Below are 21,748 nucleotides of genomic sequence, written 5' to 3' on the forward strand. Positions count from 1 at the left end.
GGCTCAGCACTACGAATTTTCCGAGGATTATCTCGTTTGGTCCTCACAGTGATAAAAACAATGCTTGTGTTATCCCCATTGTACAGAGGAGGAAAACTGAGTCCAGGAACTATGCCCAATCGAATGGACTTCAACCCAGGCAGCCCGCCTCCAGAGTCCCACCTTAACCTTATGCAACGATGAGCAGAAGCTTAGGTGGCTCCTGCCCAAGAGGTCTCAACACCTCGCCCAGGTGGGACCATAAGGGAACAAGACAGAGTCCACAAACCACACACAGGTTGGCCCTCTTAGTCAAGTCACGCGTCATACATCCACGCAGGGAACGTCTGGAGGGGCCCTGGACTGGACTGGAAAAATGTACTGCTTTAGACTACCTCCTGATAAAAATGAGTGCCTTTGGTACTTTACCGCTAAAAAGTGGGGGAAACCTCATATGGGAGAGAGTGACTGCAAGTTCTCTCCTATGGAATCCCTCTTCTGGATGTCAGGTGGGCTCAAAAACCTTTATGGCCCAACCAATTAAGAAAAAAAAAAAAAACCCAGGGGCACCGGTTAACTGTCCAGCTCTTCATCTCGGTTCAGGTCATGATCTCACGGTTTCACGAGTTCCAGCCCCACATCGGGCTCTGTGCTGACAGGGTGGGGCCTGCCTGGGATTCTCTCTCCTCTCTCTCTGCCCCTCTCCCACTCATGCTGTGCCCCCCGCTCCCAAAATTAATAAACGTTTAAAAAATTTTTTTGCGGGGCGCCTGGGTGGCGCAGTCGGTTAAGCGTCCGACTTCAGCCAGGTCACGATCTCGCGGTCCGGGAGTTCGAGCCCCACGTCGGGCTCTGGGCTGATGGCTCGGAGCCTGGAGCCTGTTTCCGATTCTGTGTCTCCCTCTCTCTCTGCCCCTCCCCCGTTCATGCTCTGTCTCTCTCTGTCCCAAAAATAAAAATAAACGTTGAAAAAAAAAATTAAAAAAAAAAAAAAAACAGAAATCTGGAAAAAAAAAATTGGGGGGTGGGGCGCCTAGGTGGCTCAGTCGTTTCAGCATCCAACTCTTGGTTTCGGCTTGGGTCGTCATCCCAGTTGGTGAGTTTGAGCCCCGCATCGCACCGTCAGCACAGAGCATGCTTGGGATTCTCTCTCTCTCTCCCTCTCTCTCTCTGCCCCTCCTCTCCTCATGCTCTCTCTCCCTCTCTCAATATAAATGAACAGACTTAAAAAAAAAAAAAAGAAAAGAAAAGAAAGAAAGAAATAACAGAAACCTGAGCGTGTCAGGTTGATTCACAAGAGGTCGCGATGATAGTCTTGTGGGTATAACATACCTGTCAAATTGGCCAAACTGTATGCTTCACATATTGCAGTTTATTGTTGGACGGTTATGCCTCAATAAAGCAAAGAAAGAGACGGAAAGAAGGACAGAGACAAGAGTGTGCTCATGCTCCCCAGATCTAGCCAGGCTGGATGGGCCCTAAGATCCTAACTACGCAGAGCTTAGGGATCTCCCCCACAGGATCTACTCTCCAGCAGGGTGAGCCTAACACTTCCTGTCCTTTCTGGAGGAGCCTGGGCTTTCTTAGAGGAAAAGAAAGAAAGAAAAGAAAAGAAGATCTGATACATGTTTGGACCCTCTGTCAGGTGTGTGTGTGTGTGTGTGTGTGTATGTGTGTGTAGATACGTATGTGTAATACATGGCTGTATGTGCATATGTATGAGAGGGAGGGAGGGAGGGAGGGAGGGAGGGAGGGAGGGAGACTGAACGTCCTTGCTACTATTTTTTCCAATTTTTTTCCCCTGTGACTGTCACCGCAAAGTTAAACATAGATTGACAGCAGCCATAGAGGAAACAGGTTTCTAACAGCCAGACTCAAATTAGCCTGAAACAGTTTTGCAATTTTCAGGGTATTTGGCCTTAATGTTTTTGCTCTTGCTGGTTTGACGAGTCGGGGCTTGGATCCCAGAAAAAAAATCCTTCTTCCCCTTTAAAAAGTCATTGCACTTTGGGGAGAGTGAGTTTTCTTTCTGGAGGGAAGCTCTCTCAAGACCTGGGGCCCCGAGGCAGGCCTTGTGGTCTAGGAGGGACCATCCATCACAGCTTGGCCTGGTGACTGACCATCTGAATTTGGAGATTACTATCTTGTAAGTGCCCTGGCTTCACTGGGGCGGGTGGGGGGACACTTTCTGACACCCGGCACGTACTGGACTGACCTTCCCGGGGTGACCGGAGGCTTTAGGGTGCTAAACCCACCCTTCACCCTGCCCTGTCCTCTCCCACCTCTTCCCAGTCCCTGTAACTTCCTGCCACCCTTGCTGGCAAATGAGGACAGAATCTGTGGAGAGGGAGGACATTACCATGCCCCCATCTACTATCTCCTCGTGTTGCCCCAGTGACCTGCCTTCACTGATCCCCTATGGGACCTGCTAATTTCCCCTTTGCCAGTCCTCCAATTAAACCACTACTTAATGCTAACAACCTGCACCCCCGCGGTGCCTCCCCCCCCCCAGATTCTATGTCTTTTCATAAGTAGGTTTAAGAATCATTCAGTCCTGCCCTCCGGCCAATAAAATGAATCCAGAGGCACTCAAGTGTCTAAAGAACAGAAATGACCCAAGACACGTCAAGACGAGCCCTTTCCCCTGGGAGAGAATAAAAGATACTCCCCCAACCTGCGGTTATGGGGTGCCCTGTTCACCTATCATTGTCCAGCTTGGAAATACCCGAATCGGGGCCTGGATTTTGAACAGCGTGGGGTCTGTCGTTGACAGGACCCGTGTGCACCCTTCCCTGTCTACACCACGCTGCAGCCGGCTTCCTGAAAACAAGGTGTCCCTCCCCTCCCCAAGCGGTGGTTGTGCAGGGTCTTGTCTAACTAGAGAAGGCATCTTGCAAACCCAAGCCCAAGGCTTCTGGGAACTTTGTCCCAGTTCAAGTTGAAATGCATCCAAAAGACAGACTGAAGGAGAGACCCCCAACCCTCCCCCACCACCAAAAAAAAAAAGGCTCCATGAAGGGTACCACCGGGCCCCCACCCAAGAGCAGGGAGCCACGTACGAAAGTGACCTTTCTCCTCGGTGATCACTTCATGAGTCCAGACAGATGCTTTCTTGTTGCATTTGGACGCATGGGCACCTGCAGTTTGATAAACTTGTGTCTGATGGTGTGTGCATGTGTGTGTGTGTGTGTGTGTGTGTGTGTGTCTATGTGTGAGAGGGACACACAGAGACAGAGACAGAGAGAGTGATACAAAACACGTGAACATAGTACAAACAGCTGCAGTCCTCCATCTGTAGCTTTGTCCCGCCTCAGCCCGCAGCGAGGGAACGAAGAATCCCTTAAAGTCTAAAGGTTCCAGCACGAGACCCCTGCACAATTGTTTTCATGCAAACGAACAGACAGTCCCAGAGCTAGCTCCCAGGTTTCAGCTTACCTTGTGGTTCTGGTAGGAAGTCACCGCAATAAAGGCGGTCTCAGGAAAGACGTGGGTGCAGAATGCAGTATTTTTTGAGCCAAATCCATTATTTTCATCTGCTTTCACGATGTGTAATCTGGGCTGGTATTTGTGCATGGAATTTAGAATAATCTAAAAATCATAAAGAAAATGAAATTGTAAGAACAATCAAAACCCCTCTGTTTCCAGATAAAACCCCACTTTCCACCCCTAAAATTCGCATCCTTATACGGGCTCTCAAAAAAAAAAAAATGTCTGATTTTTTCCCTCCTGTTTTGAAAAGGGGCCAGTGATTTCATTAAAAAGAAACATTTCAAAAATGACAATTTCCAACCAAAAAAGCCCGGGTAATATTCCAGGAATCTACCCAAAGCACACACGGCAGTAAATCAGAATTCTTAATAAAGTTTGCTTAATAAATTAACTCCTGCATAAGGTACTCCCCCCCCACCCACCCACCCAAAGGGGAGGAAAGCAAGTCAGGAGCAGGAAACTTGTGCCTGGAGTTGGGGCGGGGGTGGGGGGAGATGTCTAAGCATCAATTTTGGAGCGAAAGGGGAGAAGACACAAACAAACAAACATCCTCCGCCCTGCCCCACCCCCCATAAACCTTCGAGAGATGGAAAAAAGAGACCAAGAGTTCGCAGAACTGGAATAAAAATCACCTTTTGTTTGCAGACTGTGCAAAGGAGCGTCAATGAAAAAAAAAAGAGGATAATGGAACTGGGGGTGGGGGACCTCCACGGATGGCGAGATGGGGGGGAGGAAGCATCTCCTTGTCACCCCCCCCATCTCACCCCCAGCAGAGGAGGGCCTGCTTCCTTCCAGGTTCCCTTTCTATAAGGTCAGCAACATTTCAGTATCCACGAGCCTGACCTCCAGATTTGGCGGGACACAGAACGGCTGCATCTGCCTTTTGGGGGGAATGCGCTCTTTCTCCTTCCTTTCTGCCTTCTGCATGTTTGGGGAACGCCTCCAGGGGGTGGCGGGGCAGACAGGGTCTTACCGCGGTAGCCTGAATCCAGCTACTATAGTCAGTATGGGGTTGGCGGGGGGGCTCTGCTGGAACAGGGCTATTCCTAGGAGATGAGCATCTTTACTTGGAAAACCGGCCTGGCTGCTTTGAGGACGCCGGGTTTTTGATGATTTCGGGAGGCTGTGAAAGCCAACACGCATCAGGACGCTCGGAGAGAAACCCGCCGAACCGGCCAATCGCCGCGCTCAACGGGCAGGATGGAACTCGGGCCTGCTTTCTCCCCAGGACAGCCAACTGGAGCGGCCGGAGGCTGTCCCGGTGTCTTGGATTATTTGCGTTGATGACCCTGGGGCAGGGTCCTTGGGCCAACCCTTGAGACCCGCCCGGAGGAGGGGGAGGGGAAGCGGAGAAGGGGCGCGAACCCCGGGCCGCGCGGCTCTAATCTCCGGCCCGCCGCGGTCCGGCCGCCTCCCTGGCCGATAGCGACGCCGGGCTGGGGCGGCGTGGCGACAGAGAGACGCAGCGGGGCCCCGCGCGCCGCCGCAGCCCCCGGCCGGCGCGGCCATCGTCCCGGCTTAGCCAAATTGCTTTGACGGCCGGGGACAGTGTCGAGACATCAGCGCGAGGGCGATCTAATGACTCCTAATTTCATTAGGGCGGCTCTGGACCCCAAGTCCTGAGTTGGGGGATGGGGGAGGGCTGCGAAGGGCAGTCCAGGGCAGCCCCGAGCACCCTCCCTCTTCGGTGCCCTCGGGAGGACCAGAAACGCTCCAGGGTGCGGGAGCCTGGCTGCGGGGCTGCGAGCCTTCCCCGGGCGCCCAGCCCATCGCGCCCACAGAAGGCACCGCAGGGGAAAAGCTAGGCGCCCACGTGGGGCCGGAGCACGGTCCCCGCAGCCGCGCACCAGGGTTCCACGGAGACCCCCCCCACAAAAGGGTCCCCCGCACCCAGCCCGCGGGAGGCCGCCAGCCAGGCGGGAGTGGCACGCGGGACGCTTACAAAATCGTCCCGCTTCTCCCCAGCGCTTAAGTTAAGTCTCGGTCCGGTGCCCGCAGGTGCGCGTCACCCTGGCCAGCTGACCGCCCACGCACGCTCGACGGCATTTCTGTGCAGTGCACGCTCGGGCCTACGGGCCGCTGCGGGCAAACTGCCTGGTTGAAACGGAAAGGAGGCCGGGCGTTTTGTCTAGAGACGCCCCTCTGCACCCCCTGCTCCTTCCCACCGCACAGGAAGGGAATGGGCCTGCCTTCTCTCTTCCCCAGGGGCCAGCGGCCAGCAGCCAGACGGCCAAGCACTCAATGTCCCCTCCCCACCCCAGACCCTGGGGGCTCAGTGTTTTAGCCCTAAGGCCCCACGGGACCAGAGTCTCCCATTTGGACCTTCCCAAACCGTCTCCCCTCTGGATCAAATCTTTGCAAACCCAGCTCCTTCAACTGGGCACCATGTGTTTGTTGATTTTCCCTAAAGAGACCACATGGCAGGACAGAGACCACCCTTGGAATTAGACCAAGCCTCAGATCTCTGCTCCCACATACAAGCTGCATGACCTTGGGCAACTCCCCTCCCCTCCCATATTTCTGTCCTCGTTTCTAGGCTGCCATGAGGGTCAAGTGTCCTAAGACCAACCAGCCCACTTTATGGTGGAATCAGCAAGCTAAGGGTTTTGAACACTGAATCCGGAGACCGTGTTCTGTCTTGGTGATTAATTATTGCCAATGAAAAGACCTAGAGACATTTCCCCCCAAATCGGCGTTTTGTTCTTCATTTGCTTTTCGTTGGTGAAGAGAAATCTACTCAAAGCTAGAGAATCCACTAAAAGCTACACAATTCTCTTGGAAGGTGGGGAGGGGGACAGCACATGCAATGTCCTGCATGCAGACTCAGGGGGTTCACCAAGGCTGCTCTCTCCAACCAGACTCCAGGTCTAGGACCCTGGTCTAGGTGTGCCTGCTGCGGGAATTGGTGCCCAGCCCATCCTGGGAACTGGGGGTGAGGAAGGCTAGAAGTCGGGGGGGGGGGACATAAACCCTAAAGTATCAGCTAAAAGGGATATCAGGGTTGGTCTCTGGTAGCTTGGCTTCCCCATCCGTAAAAGAGGGAGCAGGTGGCCTGGGGTCTCCCTCTCAGCCAGAATGTCTCAATAATAAGGCAAGATCTGGAAGCGAGTAGGGAAGGTATCTATGGCTCCCACCACGGTCCAGCCTTTGGGCAGCGGGTGCTTCGTACCCACTGGGCTAGAAGGACCGTGTTTTCTGAAGATCTGAAACGCAGCCGCCACCCCTAATCACAGATGGGACTGGGGGCCAGGCCAGGGGTGCGCGCTTCCCTCTCCCCAAGAGCCCGGTTCTCCAGTTCCCCGGGAAAGGTGGCCCCAGAGCATGGGACAGCAGACCACAGAGAGGACCGCACAGGAGAGAGGTGGAGCCAGAGGGGAAGAAGGTGAGAGAAATCAGAGGAAAAGGAAGAGAAGGGAAGGCCGGAGCCTGGAGGAAAAGACTCAGGCGGGTGGAGTGGAACAAGGAAAGGAGAGGCTGGAAGTGTGACGAGGCAAGAAGAGAGAGAAACCCTGGGAGGAGAGAAGCGGGGACAAGAGAGACAGACAGAGAGAGACTGGGAGCAGGGGTGGACCGGAGGAGCCCTCCTGGTACTTACGTGCCCGAATGGGTCCAGGTGGTTGTTGGTGAGCTTGAGTTTCTGGAAGGAGACCAGCTGCCGCATCCAGTGTGCCCCAGTGGCCGGCGAGTCTGGGTGCACGTAAAGGCGGCCCGGCATAGCGGGCTCTGCTTTGCCCGTCACAGACCTAGACCGAGATGGGGCGGAAACCCACCCAGACTTAGCGCCCCGTGGTGCTGGCGAGGGCAGCTAAGAACGATCTGGAAATGTCCTGACCCTCCCCTGGCATCTACAAGCCCAGGCGCCCAGAACGCCTGCAGCCAGGCGAGCCCCCACCCGTCTCTCTTTTCTTCCACCTCGCTCCTTCCCCTGCACCAGGGGCACCGCAGCCTGGCGGCCCTCAAACAATCGGTGGGTTCTGGAAGCCTCTGGACAAAAAAAAAAAAAAAAGTCTAAGAAAAAAATCCTTGAGGGCTTTCAAACGGGCCTTCCTCTTGGAGCCTCCGTTCGCTGGGCAGCCACGGGGAGCAATCCACCCAAGGAATGGACCTCTCCTCTCTTGCCTGTTTGACTCAAATACCACGGCCCGACTTTGCAATTTCATAAAAAGGCATGTTCAAAGCAGGTAACTCATAAAAAATAACTGTAAATGGTTTTATGCCCCCAGAAATACCTCCAGCGCTTGGAAACAATACCCTTTTGAAAAATCCACAACCCGCGGCTGCAGCAACAGATAACAAGCCCTTTACCTCCCGTGAGCCTCAGTTTTCTTGTCTATAAAATGGGGGCTAAGGGCTGCTGTTTCTTCCTCTCGGGGTGGTCCGGAGGATGCGTGGGGATAGCAGCAAGAGCCTCTAAGGCACAGGAGTTCAGAAGATGTTGCTTCGTTCGGTGCAGGGGAGGGGAGGAGGTTTTTTTTTCCCCCCACTTTCCTCCCTGCTCCCCCGCAACTGCCCACGCCGGTGCCTACCATTTATTGTCTGCGAACTTGTATCTGTGGTCATCCGCGGGAACGATGTCCATGAGGAGGATGTATTTCGTTTTGGGGTTAAGGCCCGTCACCTTCACTTTGTAACTGGGAAACATCCGCCTAGGGGAGAAAAGGAGGGAGACTCAGAAAGTCAGAGACAGAGACACAGAGAGAGAGAAAGAGAGAATTAATGCCAACGTTTTAAAGAGCGCGTCCCCACATTTTAACGGAAGAAGCTACAGTTTGAGAAGCGCTCAGGAGAGAAGTGACCCCCGCTCCGCTCCTGCCAAAATCCACTCCGGGTTTCCCTGCGAGTTCTGGGGAGGAGAAAGGCCCAGAGGTGAGCTGGAGGCTGGTGATTATTTGTAACCAGGAGGAAAATAGAAACCTGGAGGCGAGGGCTTCTAGAGAGAACCAGGGCCTCCATTTCTGCCCTTTGTAAATGCTCTTTTCAGAGCCAGAGACCTACTTTTTAATCTAGGGGCAGAAGGAGACTTCTTAGGCCAAAAGCTGGCCTCCTCCGTGCAGGCAGGTGCGTTGGCCGCTATGCACCCACATGCGGGCACCGAGGTGGGTGCACACCCGTGGGCACCCGTGTACCTTCTGTCCTGGCTTCGGTCCTCCACCCCCAGCGTAGAGCTCAGCTGGTGACCTTGCCACGAGCCTCCAGCCGACATTTGTTCCTCAATCCCACCACTCCCCCGCCCCCCAACTTCTCCAAGGCACCTGGTGCCCTTCCTGGGAGAGTCTAAGCCCTCCGGCCCTCGGCAAAGAAACTCAAAACCCATCCGGGTTTGGTTTTGGAGACACCGGGGCCTCAACCAGGATGGGCTCAGGGGCAGGCGGGTGCTTTGGGGTCTGCAAGGCTCTGTACCCCCGCTCCCCTCAGCGCGCACGGCGGGCTCCAGATTCCCAGCCCTCCCGCGGAGGGGGATGGAGCGCTCCCCAGAAAGCCAGAAGGCGGGTTCGAGGCTGGATCCTGGCTCACCCAGGGATGGCAGGAAGGGGTGAGTGAAGGGAGGCCTTGGAGCCGAAGCCCGGTGGTGTTTATCTGCCTGAGCTCCGAGCCTGCAGGCAAGCTCGAGGGAGGCTTCCCAGGCCTTTTATAGTTAAATCCCCTCAGCTCAGGCTGAGGGGGAGAGGGGGCCCGGCCGTGTCTTTCCTTCCAGAGCAGATTGGGAAGAAGAACTCAGTTCTTCAGTGTAAACAGAACGCGCCTCCTGGTTCACTCAGGCCGAGCGGGGGAGCAAACGTTGTTTAATTTCAAATAATAATAAATGTCACTGTTGTCAGTTTATTGCGGGAGGCTCGGGCTGGAGAACCGGGGGCGTCTGGTGAGGCGGCTCCCCCCTCCCCCCCTTCACACACTCGGTGGCCGGCTTCACGAGCCTGTCCGGGGCGGACTCCGGACTTTCTGCCCTTGGGACACGGAGGGCCCCTGCGGCACCGGGAGGCCTGTGGTGAGGACGTCCCCAGGCCCGGGCTCACGCACACACAGTCGCCCCTGGGATACAGAGTTGCATGACCCTCCAAATAGCTTTCCCCAGAAGTTTAGCGTTTCTAGCAAAAAAAAAAAAAAAAAAAAAAAAAAAACAACCCTGCGAGCTTTTAAGAGGAACTCTGGGGTGAGTGTCTTGGCCAAACTGCCGTGTTTATCGGTGTCTGTATATATAGAGCCCGGCCGAGCCCCGGTTCAGTTTCAAAGGCTTCTCCCGCTTTCTATAAACAATGAAAGAGGTAGCGAATACATTCAGCGACTCGGAGTTTGGCAATCGGGTGGGACTCTGGAGCCGCTCCAAGGTCAGGGAGGGTGGGACGGAGGGTGGGGGCCAGGAGTCAAGGCTGAGAGCGGGTCTCATCTCCGTGCCGACTCCGCACCTCCCCGGTTCCCCGTTCTCTCTCCCTGCCCGTCCCACTTTCTCCCACGACCAACCCGTCCACTTAGTATGGCCCCCAAAGCTCTGGATTCTTCTCCTATACGAGGTGGGAGAAATGCCCTGTTTCGGAGGTGAATCCAACAGGCGTTTCCTCCACCAGCGATGCAGGTCAATGGAGGAATTCTCCAAGCATCTTTATCCAAAATCGGGTCAAACAAAACACATTCGTTCTCTCTCTCTCTGCTCTGCTCTGCTCTGCTCTAGTCTTTTCTCTGCCCCCGTCTCTCTCTCTCTCTCTCTCTCTCTCTCTCTCTCTCTCGCATCTCCGAGACCTTCCCTCCTTTGTCTCCCCCACAAGTTGCCCAGGCGCCCCGCACCCCACCCACCCCAGCAGAGGTGGCCAGCTCACCTTCCGGCCTTGGTTATGATCATTTCTGTGCCGACTTCGTGAAATTTCAGCCACAGTTCTCTTTCGTGGAGAAACACCTTGATCCCTTCCATGCCCTAGAGAGAGGAGAGGAGAGAAAAGTCACACGGACCGGCCCCAGGAGCAGTGGGCCTTCCCTTCCCCTCAGCTGCCCCCCAAACACAGACTTCTCCTTCCCTCCGGAGCCTCTGGGCTCTGAGGCTGAGAACTGCCCCCAGCCAGCCCTGGAGCACCAGCAGCCCTGCCCAGGAATCCCTGTACAAGCTCCGTGTACCTCCCCACGATGCCCTGTTGTCTCCTAACGCCACCAACACAAGGCTAGAGAAAAGTCCCCAACCATCAGGGTCCTCTAGTGTGTCCATGAGAACAGACTTTAAAAAAACCAAAACAAAAAAAAAAAAAACAAAAAATAACAAAAAAACTGGGGCCAATCGCAAACCCTTTTAGCCAAGATGCTAAAACAAAAACAAAAGCAAAAACAAAAACACTCCACCTCAAAAGGCCCACTCAGAACATTCTCACGTAGCCACCCCCATGGGGTGCAAATAGTGCATATACGCGTGTTGAGTCTCGCGGTGGTGCAAATATGGCCGTAAGAGAAAATGTAAACTTAAAACTGTGTAGATCGTATAAGAGGTTCCCACGGTCCACAAAGTTAATCCTCTGATGCCTCTATTAACAAACCTCCCAGGTTCTCACACCCAACTCCATTCGCTTCGAGCTGTTTTTTGATTACGGGAGCAGCCGAAACCGGTTAACGTCTCCGCTCTGCAGCTCAAAGTTATTTTACTGAAGCGACGCAGAAAAATTTCTAGACGAAACCTTCGTTTTGCAATAATCCGCAACTCTCTCAATAAGCAGATTTGCTTTTCCGGAAAGAAAATCGAAGTCCCCCAAACCGTGTACCCACTGTGCTCTACGACTATTCACGCATTTTCCTGAGCCGGGAAGGGGAAAAAGGAGAGTCAATGAGGTAGCCAGGAAGGACATCCATGGAAATCCCAAAGAAGGGCTTTAGCTACGTGCAAATATCTCTTCGGACCAAGTCACCCCGTTTTGCACCAACTGACACCTTATTTAAAATTATGGGAGGGCTCCAGGGGCCTCCTTGAGCACCCAGAGTGCTGGGGGGAACGGGGCACAGAGCACACGGCCTAGGAGGCCTCTCCCCCTCTAACCGGGGCCCAGCTTCCATCCAGGGGAGCCTGCGGCTCCCTGCAACCTCTTGGCACGGCCCGGCGCTCCCCTCCACCGGCCAGAGCGAGCCAGCCCTCCAGAGCCCGGCCCAAGACAAACAGTGCAACTCGAGGGTCTGGGCGGCGGCTCGGGGAAGGCGGGCGGAGGCGAAGGCTAAGGAAGATCTGAAGAAGGGTCAAGCCATCGCTCACGCCGGCCTGAAGCAGCCGCTGACCCAGCCCTTAATGAGGTGCTCAGGGCTGAGCCTATACCTAGTGTGGCAGCAAAGGAATGATCTGGGCTATTGTTAGCTGGCCCCAAATAGCCGGATAATGAAGGCTTCTCTATAACAACTTCAATGTATTTGCAAAATCCTCTGGCCATAAAGATTATCGTCACAATAAAGTGGATTGGAATATACTGGAATGGGGGGGGATGCAGGGCATAGGAAAGTGGAATGAGTGGAGATAAAAAGGAAAAGGGGACAATTATGAGCAACGGGCAAGCCACCCTCCTCCCCTCCCCCACAGGAGGGCCTTCGGTTTTTGCAAAGGGCTTCTAGGCTAGCTGTCTTCTTACCTGCTGGGTGAAGGCGGCCTGCGGGGATGACGGAGACTTGTTGGGGGCCCCTAGCGTGCTCTCGGGCTTGGAGTCACAGGGTAGATCCTTCGAATCAGGTTCCAGGGGAGTGTGTGCCAGGCCAAAGCCCTCGTCTGCGTCGGCCATGGTGTGCCTGGCGCCCTGTGCCCGAGCAGGGTCCTGCTCTGAGGCCAGGAAACAGAGAGAGAGAGAGAGAGAGAGAGAGAGAGAGAGGTTGGAAGTACAATTCTAGTGACAGGAGGGCGCAGCTGGGCCCCAGTGTCCAGCTTCCAGCACCTCCGTTCTCAGCTGTGGAAGGTCCCGTTATTATTATCGTTGTTATTACTCTATGACCACGCACAACCTCTTGCAAAAGACCCGGGTCAGGCTGAGAGGAGGCGGCGAGGCTCGCACCTCCCCTGCGCAGGCTCCCCCACGATAAGCCAGCTGCCCGTCAAATTTGTCTGGACTTCTGGAAGGGCCAATAAAGATAAGGCCTGGGTATTTTTGGAAGCCATTGGGCACGAACCAAAAACAAAACAAAAACCTAGTGTCCTTTGGAGAACTGTTTTTCTCCGTCAGACTTACAGAAGGACATCACGGCTCTGTGTATTAAAAGTCACAGGAGGCATATTCTCCTGCAGCAGGCAAAACGTCTACAGTAACCCGCCTCTTGCAAAACCAAGAACCTAGAGGGGGAAAGATACGCAGATCAAGAGACCCAGCCCCAAGGAGAATTCGCGTTCATCCTTTATCAGTTACAGGCCTTAAAATGAAAAGTCCCTTAACAGTAAGAGTCCTCCCCTTTCCCCCCACCTTCAGCAACGGTAAAAATTAAAAGTAGCCGAACAGAAAAGGCAGGAGAGCAGCCGCGCAGCAGTGGGGAGGGAGGCGCGCTGCTGGGCGCGGCAGGCCAGCGCTCTGCAGGCCGCCGGGGCTGCGCGATCTCCAGGCTTTCTCGGCTCTCCAGCCCCGGACGGGCATTTTGACGAGCGGCCAGGCGGAGGGGAGTTTCTCCGAGCTTCAGCCGGGCCTGGCTCGCTGGAAATGCAGGCCCAAGCTCGGGCCGAGGAGGACAAAATGGGTCCCGGACAAATCCTGGGCGGCAGGCGCTGGATCCAACTCGGAGGTCCGACGCAACGGGGAGAACGGGCCGGGGTTGCAAGCACGTAAAGGAACAGCTGCAGAACTGTTCAAGCCCGGATGAGCCTGCCTCCCCGCTCTGATCGCTTTCCAATCTCCTCCACGTTTCCAAATAGGGATCTCCTCCCCCCCACACCGGGCTGCACGGGGAAGGGGGCGCCAAGGATGGCGCCCCCCCAAAGCTTCGCAGCCGCTGAAGGGAAAGGCTGGGTCCCACCCAGGTCTGCGGTGGCCGGGAGACCCGGAGTGGGGCCGACGAGGACGGCTCGCGAGGCCCGACTCCCCAGCAGTTTCCCTCACCACACCCTTGGGGCTTGGGCGAGGCGGTGATGGGAGCCCCGCGGCCGGCTGGCAACAAAAGAACGCGGGGCTGGCGTCGCCCACGTGCGCTGCCTTCCGCCGGGGGCCGCCGGGACCGTCCCCTCGCGCGCCCCGGTCGCGGTCGGCGGCAGCTTGGGGCTGGCGGAGGCAAGCTAGATGCGCTGTGACAGAACCAGGCCGCGCGTCCTGCAAACCTCCCCGCCGCTCGCCGGGCCGCGCGCCTCCCCGCCTGGCTCCACGCGCCGGGGAGCTCCGGGCCGCGCCACATCCCCCCGCAACGCCGGGCTCGGCGCAGTCCCGGGCGGGGCCGGAGTCCCGCCGCCGTTTCGCGCCTCCCGGAGCCCGCGCGGCCGGCGGGCTCCCTCCCGAGCCTCCCGGGCCATCTGCAGGGACGGTTACCTCGCTCGGTGAAGCCGGTGCATTCACCACATCCCTTCTTGCTCCTAGCAGGGAAGCTGGCGGCGAGGCGGGGGCGCGGGCATGGTGGCTCCGGGTGGGGGGCGGGGGGTGGGGGTCTATGCCGGGGACGGCTCGCCCAGACTAGCGGCTACCGCTGCCTACAAAGGATCGGCCACCGCTGGAGCCTGCCCACCTCCAACACACACCTCCTCCGCTTTGCGCTCGCTCGCTCGCTCGCTCGCTCTCCCTAAAGACTTCCAAGTTGTCCGGCGCCAGAAGGGCTCCAAGGAACGCAAGCGGCAGCCTCCGGGAGCACCCTCGAGGGAAGAACCTCAGGGCCCCCTGCTCACTTGCACCCCTCGGGAGGGAGAGTTGGGAGACCGGAGGGAGCTGGGAAGTTGGGAATGGCCAAGGTCCTTTCTGAGCGCCGCTTTCAGGGTTAAAGTTCTGGAATCCAAAGAAAAAGGGCCTCTCTCCCTCTCTCTCTCTCTCTCAGAAATACAAGCCGACTCAGCTGAGCTCAGTGACGTTGGGCTGCCTTGATGCTTACAAAGTACTGAAATTGCCTATCCAACTAGCTCCCATTGCATGCGGTCTGCCTCTGCCTCTTTCCCGCCCCCCCACCCTCTCTCTCTCTCTCCCTCCCTCCCTCCCTCTCTCTTCCACTCCCTCCCCCAACCACCTTTTCCACTAGATTTCCCGAACACTCAAATCACAGCACTAGTCTCAAACCCAGACCTCGAGATCACCCCTCCTCTCCACCCCCTTCCCAACCTCCATCCATCTCTGCTTCTCTGAGCTCGGCTCGGTGGCTGCAAAAAAATCCTGCACAAATCATCGCAAACCCGGTCGGCTTCTGCCCGGGAAGTAATCTCGGTGACACGGCTGTGCAGAGAACGGAGTCTGAACGCTACGCTGCACACACACACACACACACACACACACACACACACACACGCCTTGCGCCTCCTCTGAAGCCTGGCCCGCGTTCTCCCTCCAACGCTGACCTCAAGACAGAGCTGCGTGACCCCGCCTGGCCCGGCTGGCCGCCGACGGCCGCCCTGACATCTCTCCCCCTCCCCACTCACCACCCGGGCTCTCAGCGACTCCAGGGTGAAGGCAGGGTGAAGGTGCATTGGGGATGGGGACTGAGATCAAAGATGCCAAGAAATTGCCTGGGGCTCCCACCCCCGGGGCCACCAGACCTCCCGGGCTGGAGATGTACGCGGCAGTACCCAGTTTTATTAAAATAATCAAACAGTCATTGGAGACTGGCTGGGGTTTTCATCTCCACTGGGCCCCTCTCCCTGCCCTCCCCGTCTCTGAAATGTATTATTTTGAGGGTTGAAGAGGTCAATAGAAGCGTAAACACAGCGAGCAGGTCTTAGCCGGAGCAGACCCAGTCTGGAGCACCAACCATTGAGGCTCCGAATAAATGTCAGGGTTCCCTTAGTTTCCCACCCTCGTCTCCTGTACCCCCTCGCCTTATTCTTTTCTGGGGCTCTGGTTCGAGACTTGGGCCTGCAGGCCAAGGTCTGGGGAGAGGCACCGAGAGGGGAGAAAGGCCCTGGAGAGATCAGCGGCCATCTGGGTGTAACACATCGTTGCCAGATTACAAAGTGGACTGTCCATCCCTAAAAGTGGGGCTACAAGGGGTTGGGTGGGGGGGGGGGAGAGAAGGACCAAGCCCAGCATTTGCTACGGTTCTCACTCCGCCTTCCAGGTTTGTTTGCAAACAACCTTTCACCAAGGCGGTTTATTTATTTATAAACACACCCTCACCCTTCCAAAATGTCAGCTCAGAGGACTTTGGGCTTGCTAAGGAGGGGACCCCTGGCCAAAGATGGAAAACAAACGTGGTTTCAGGATGAGCCTAAATCTCCGCATCTCTGGCAAAAGGAAGGGGAAATCTAGGAAGACCTCTCCAATCCCTTTAAATTCTCAGAGATTTGCGGATAAAAGAATTTCCCATAAATAATCCGGAGGCCCCTCCCGGGAGGGCAAATCTGAACTCCCCCAAGTAACTGCCTAGCCAGACTCACTTAGTCGGTGGAGAGCAGTTTGTGCTGGCCACCAAGAGAAACTGGGATTTTGAAACCTCCAAAGGGAATCTGTTCTTGCCAGGTGACACTCCAAGGCAAAATGCAAAGAGTGCATTCTCATTTCCACGGTGAAAAACAGCATCTCTGGGAGGGGGGTTCAGCAGGGCTGAGTTGGGGCGGGAAGGCAGGGGGCCGGAGGCAGGTCAGGTGCTGAGAGAAACCTACCCCCCCCATAGCTGTCCAAGGGGACACTCACCTCCAAAAATCCCACCTCTTCTTTCCAGCGCAGAAGCCAGCAGTGGCGCCTTGCTGGGGAGTGGGGGGGTTCAGGTGAAGACTTTGCAAAGGACCCCCAAAAGAGACCCCTTTTAGGCCAAGCCTTCTTCCAGCGTCTGTCAAGAGTACTAGGTACCTCCCAGCTCGAGGCTGGTTTGTGGTCTTCGACAAATTAAATATTACTATTTATTACCAGGCATACCCCAATAAAATAAAGAGGCAACCAGGCGATACGGACTATCTCACCAGCCGCTGCACCTATAGGACTTGGAGACGTCACGAGTCACGCAACCGGCCCGCGCGCGCTGTCACGCTCGACTGGGGGGCAGCGGCGGGAGGTTAATTTCTGTCCGTCTTCGCCTATCAGCCCCGGGTCTGAGCAGCCACAAGTCCCAGACGCCTGGGCCGCGGGAATAAATAAAGAAATAAACAAACCCAGCGCTCTCTGGGGGAAATGGGGGTGGCGAACATCAGGCACAAATAGAACCGAGATCGATTTTCTTAGGGAGGGGGAGGGGGGCTCTTGGCGAAGGGAGGTGGGAGCCAATCTCAGCCCACGATTGGGAAGAAATCAAATTGTTCCGAGGTGGAACGAAGTCCCTTGGAGGAGGCACGAGAGTCCTCTTATTATTTAAAAATTATTTTTTTCCGAGGAGGAGCTCTCGGCAAACGAATATCCAGGCGCCGCTCTAGCTGGTTATGTTTGGGACGCGATAACTCAGTGCCTGCTCGCAGACCTGCATACAAGTAATTACCGGGTTATCGCGCAGGGGAAATGAGACCAGGGCGTTGGAGGGAAGAAAGAGGGTCGTCCGCAATGTATCTTACTGAGAAAGAAGTCCATTCTGCGGGAGCACCTCTAGCCGGGTCCGGGGACGCAACTCGTCCCAGCGCGGCCCGGCGGGGGCGGGGTGCGAGTAGGTGCAGGGGTCGGGGTAGAGGGGGTGATTTCTGCACAGAAAAAGTACAGCGACCGGGCCTGCAAAGGGTGAGGCGCTCTGTCTTGTTCTGGAATAACGATTATCATTATTCTTGGTCTCCTCAATGGGCATAACTCCTAAGCGCCCCGTGGAGGATATGCGCTCGAGCTTTCGCGCGCAGCTGGAAACGCGCTGGGTGCAGTTGGGAAACGTACTGCGTAGACGCCCCCGGCGGCGCCGAGGGAAGAGCTAGGCCTGCCCGGGAGCGAGCGAGCGAGCGTCGGGCCTTCCGCAAGGGTAAGCTCCCCGCCAAGGGGCCTAGAGGGAAGCGGATGTCGGGATCTGGACTTGCCCCCTGCTTCGGGGGTTCCATCCCGCGTTTCGCTGGCCCCTAGCCCCCCTGGCTTTCCGAAGCGCGGCCTGTCTCCAGGTCCGGTCCGTCTGGGGCTGCAGCGGCAGCGAAAAGTCAGGAACTCAGCTGACCGAGCGGCCCCGGGAGCTAAGGTCAGGCCCGCGGGGAGAAGGGGCAGTGGTTTCCAGCGCTGGACGCGGGCGCCCGGGGCCGGCCGGGCCGCAGACTCTGCTGTATCCAGCCAGCAGGACCCGCGTCTCTCCTCTGGGCCAGGCCGCAGTGACTTCCCCCAGATTCTCTTTCGTTTCCCAGATTACTAGCTATTATCTTTTCCCCAGTCCGAGGCCCTTGGGGGCGAAGCGTTTGCTCCCAGTTGCCCAGAGTGCAAGCCGAAACCCTTCGCCCGAGGCCTGCGGATGGGTTCCCATTTGATCTCCAGGCTTAGATGGGCCGGAAACGGAGGCCTGGGCCCCGCCGGAGCTGGAAGGAGAAGGCGAAGCTCCGAGCTGGGCGAGAGTTCCTTTCCTTGTGGCTCCCTTCCCCCCGCGTTCCCGGCGCGGGTCCCCGCAGCCCCTCGGACGCGCTCGCAAAGGATCCCGCAGCCGCGGCTTCCGGGACCCGCTGTCCCAGACACTGGGGAGGCCCGGAGCGCGGACCGCATACACTGAAGACCTCCCCCAGTTTTGAGCATCTCCATTCTTTCCCCCGGTCGTTGGGCGGTTAAGTTCCAAAGAGCAGCCGCCCCAAGCAGCCTCCCTTCCCTCTTCGGGAGGATCCGCGCTTTCCTCGACCTGCTCCCAGCACGGTCTCCACCGCCCCCCGCGCCCACCCCGCCAAATGCATTTTCCTCAATTTTGCAAACTTCTGGCCCTGTTTTTAATATCACCGTGGGTAGAGGAGGAGAGGGTTCCACTTAAAAAAAAAAAAAAGCCCGAAACCAAACCAACAAGGGGAGACCGCTGTTGCTCTTTTCTCGCTCCTGCCTCTCTGTTTTAGGAAAGTTGAGTGTTTCTGAAGGAAAGACGGACCACCGTCTCTTTCCTCTCAAAAAAATGACCTGGCTTACGAAGACACCATCTTTTCCGCTTTTTTTTCCAACGCGTCCCTGCCTGACTCGGGTCTCGTCTCTACCGGAGTCAAAACAGGAGGGAGAAGAGCAGAAAAGGCTGGGAAAATGAGGAAGGATTCCAGCAACGACAGATAACGACAAACCAAAGTTGGGCCGACTCATTTTGCAAAAAAGGCAGTCGGTCTACAGGGGAGAAATTCCCTCGTTTTCTCAGGGGGTCATTTCCCCTCTCGCCTAGTTAAATCTGGCTCTGCTGTATTTTTTCCAGGACCTCGCGGTATCTCCCTTCCCCGTGTTTTAGCCCATTCCTGCCTTTCTTCCCCTCTGACCGGAAGCATCTGGGGAGCATACTGGCTATGGCCATTATTTTAATATCCCATATTCTCCTCCAATATTTTCACCGAGAATTATTACTGCCACTGCTCTTATCCAGGTTGTTCTTCCCTGTGCTTTGGAAACATTCCCCCCCCGCTCCCCCAAATTTGGCGGACGAAGCCCCCCGCCCCACCCCATCAGGGCAATAAAATGAGATCTAGAAGGTGAGATCTCGATGTTAGAGATTTGCAAGCTCCCAAGGAGCAGAGAAGGTGATTGGGGTGTAAAAGGGGCATCTTGTTCTGGCCCCTCCAATTTAAGCAGTCTTCAGTGGAGAAGGGTGAGTCTCGAACTGAGGGGGGCCTGGAACCCCCTCTTACCCCAATGGGCTGCACTGTGCCTGAGAACTCCATCTGTCCCTGCAGCCTAGAACCTGTAGAAAGCCCCCCACCCCACCCTGTGCAGTCAGCATGTGCCCACAGCCCTAAAAGCCATGGGGGAAATATATACTAAATTCCAGGGCTCTGACCCAGTAAGATAGAGACTCGGGCTAATACCTCCAGGTCTGGCGGGGAGCCTGTCTGGATACCCCCCTCCCTCAACCGGAGGGTGCTGTGGAAACTTGGGAACCCGCTGCTCTCCAGGGCTCTGGAAAGACAAATTTTCTTTGGCAAAGGGAACGGTGTCGTGCTGTCGACAAGGCAGACTATTTTTCTTGTTCCCTCACAAGGGGGGGGGGGAGAAAAGAAAGCGAGAAAGAAAGGGAAATTAAATCCACACGTGTTAAGCTTGCTCAAAGGGCCGGATTCAAAACCAGAGACGAAACCACGACTCCAGTGCAGGCTGCCCGTGGGCCTCCTTCCAGCCAGCCCGGGCCTCACAGAGCAAGACGTCCACGCCAGAGAGGACTCAGTCTGATGTTTCATAAAGCGCTTTCTTTAAGGGGGAAGGGGCATGGTTCCTGTCTAGGCTGCAGAGGCAGAACTCGGAGCCGCAAAGCAAACAAAGGAGATAGTAGTTGGGACCCTAACACCCCCCCCCACACACACACCCCTTTAAGAAAGTTCAGCTAGATACCTCCTAGTCAAGCCAATGATTCAGGCAACATTGACTTTAGAGCCAAAATGGGCCAGGCCAGTGATTTTGGAAATCCCTGGGGTCTGACCCGGCTTTCAGACTTGGACCTACCTGGGTCAAGAGAACCTAAACCGTTGTTTTACTGACCCTGGAACAGCCAGTTTGATCATCTGCATGGCGACACCTCACATGCCTTGCTTCTCTCTCTTTGGCCGAGAAACTTGCCAGGGCAGCGGCCACAGGCCCCAGCCCCGGGAGGAGCTCGGCACCCGGTGCAGGGGAGGTGGGGGTGAAGGACAGAGCGGCCACGCCGCCGGGGAGCTGCGAGTGAAAACTCTAGTAATGACCTTGAGGAGGTGAAGGGACGCGTGTGGGGGTGCGGGGTGACAAGGGGGGGCCAGACCCCAAACTGGAAGGATCCGTCACCAAAACGATTGCTTGGTCAAGACCTCTAATTTTTCTTCCCTTTCAGCCCCGGGCCTTGAGCGCCGCAGCGGGTCCCCCCTGGCCTCCTGGTGCTGGGTTTCTGGTCTTTGGGGGCAGCCTCGACAGAAGGATCCGGAAGCAGGGGCCTCCAGACGCCTAGCTGCTGCCCTGCCATCACACCTGGAAAACCCTGGGGTGAAACTGACCACGGCTTGTCGTGGGGTGCAACAGAGAGAGGTTGGTGGCAAAGAAAACTTCCTGGTGACCGTTTGGGGGGGGGTGGGCTTGTCTTCCTGGTCGCCATGGCGACCCAGGAGTCCCGTCCAACACTCTCAACAATGGGGCACCCGCAGGACCATCTGGACGTTCCGAGGTCTTCGAGGTTCTTCTCCCACCCATCACTCTGGGGCTCTTGGCTTTCCGGAGCCTCCTCCACAGATTCAACACGGCAGGGATTGAAAAACCACCCCCTTTTGGAAACGGAGGAGAAAATCGAGATTTAGTGCCGTCTCTGCGGGTGGGCCCAGGTCTGGAGCAAAAGCCCCCACTTGGAGTTGACGACCGTGACCTCCGAGGGGTGCGTACAGGGATGCTTTCGCCCAAGCCCGCAACCCCGGATTTTCAGCCAGCGGCCTGGGACCGGGTCAGCGACCAGGAGTGCTGAGTCTCTGTCTCTTCACATATACTATTCACCCCGATCTCTGCTTTCGAGGCTCCCCGCATACATGCACGCCACCCTTTCGCCTGCCTGGATTAACGTCTCAGTGGAAGGAGGAAAGTCAGGAACTAGAAATTTGTGGCTTTCGTGTGGGCAAGGCCTTACTGAGAGAAAGAATACATTATACTCCTTTTAGAGGGAACATTTTCCATTGTGGGTGTAATATAAACAACATTAAAATAGCACGTTGGCCTGCATTGCTTTCTGCTTGAACCTGCAGCGGGAAATACCCATCTTTCTTCTGGGGGTGGGCAGTGCACGATACAGGCGACTTTTCCGGCTCCATTTTTTCAGGCAGCAAGCTCCGAGAAAGATCCAGGGCACTGACTGGCTTGGAGGCCATGGAGGGAGCTAGAGGGAGAGAGAAGGCCTCAAGGAGAAGCACTGCAGGCCTGTGGGGGGGGGGGGGCTGCGACCTAGGGCCGTGGGTTTGGGTCTCGGTGACTCCTCCTCTGGGGTCCTCCCTTCTTGGTTCGCTCTCTGCAGGGGACGCCACCCGTCTCCAGGCTGGTCAGGAAAGACAAAACTTAACTCCTGTCTCTCAGCTTCCACGGGGGGGGGGCATCTAATGTCCCCCAAAGTTCCTGGCTGGCTCGTCAGTGCCCCCATCCGCCCCTTTCCAGGCTGAGCCCCAGGC

At 56.3% G+C, this 21,748-nt stretch overlaps 1 protein-coding gene across 1 annotated transcript in view; it reads right to left on the reverse strand.

Annotated features, from left to right (window-relative positions):
- The window catches only part of TBX5 (T-box transcription factor 5), a 42,270-nt gene extending 30,070 nt beyond the window's left edge, over positions 1 to 12,200 (reverse strand). Inside the window, exons 1-5 of the mRNA XM_047087907.1 lie at positions 12,054 to 12,200; positions 10,281 to 10,375; positions 7,995 to 8,114; positions 7,064 to 7,211; positions 3,415 to 3,567 (exon numbers count right to left, since the gene is read on the reverse strand). Coding sequence (XP_046943863.1) covers positions 3,415 to 3,567; positions 7,064 to 7,211; positions 7,995 to 8,114; positions 10,281 to 10,375; positions 12,054 to 12,200 — 663 coding nt within the window. The remainder of the gene's footprint in view (positions 1 to 3,414; positions 3,568 to 7,063; positions 7,212 to 7,994; positions 8,115 to 10,280; positions 10,376 to 12,053) is intronic.
- Between the last annotated feature and the right edge of the window lie 9,548 nt (positions 12,201 to 21,748).

Source organism: Lynx rufus, unplaced genomic scaffold (assembly GCF_022079265.1).
Source record: "Lynx rufus isolate CCGP_SWC_20201006 ecotype Redwood Valley unplaced genomic scaffold, mLynRuf1.p SCAF_24, whole genome shotgun sequence".
NCBI lineage: Eukaryota > Metazoa > Chordata > Mammalia > Carnivora > Felidae > Lynx > Lynx rufus.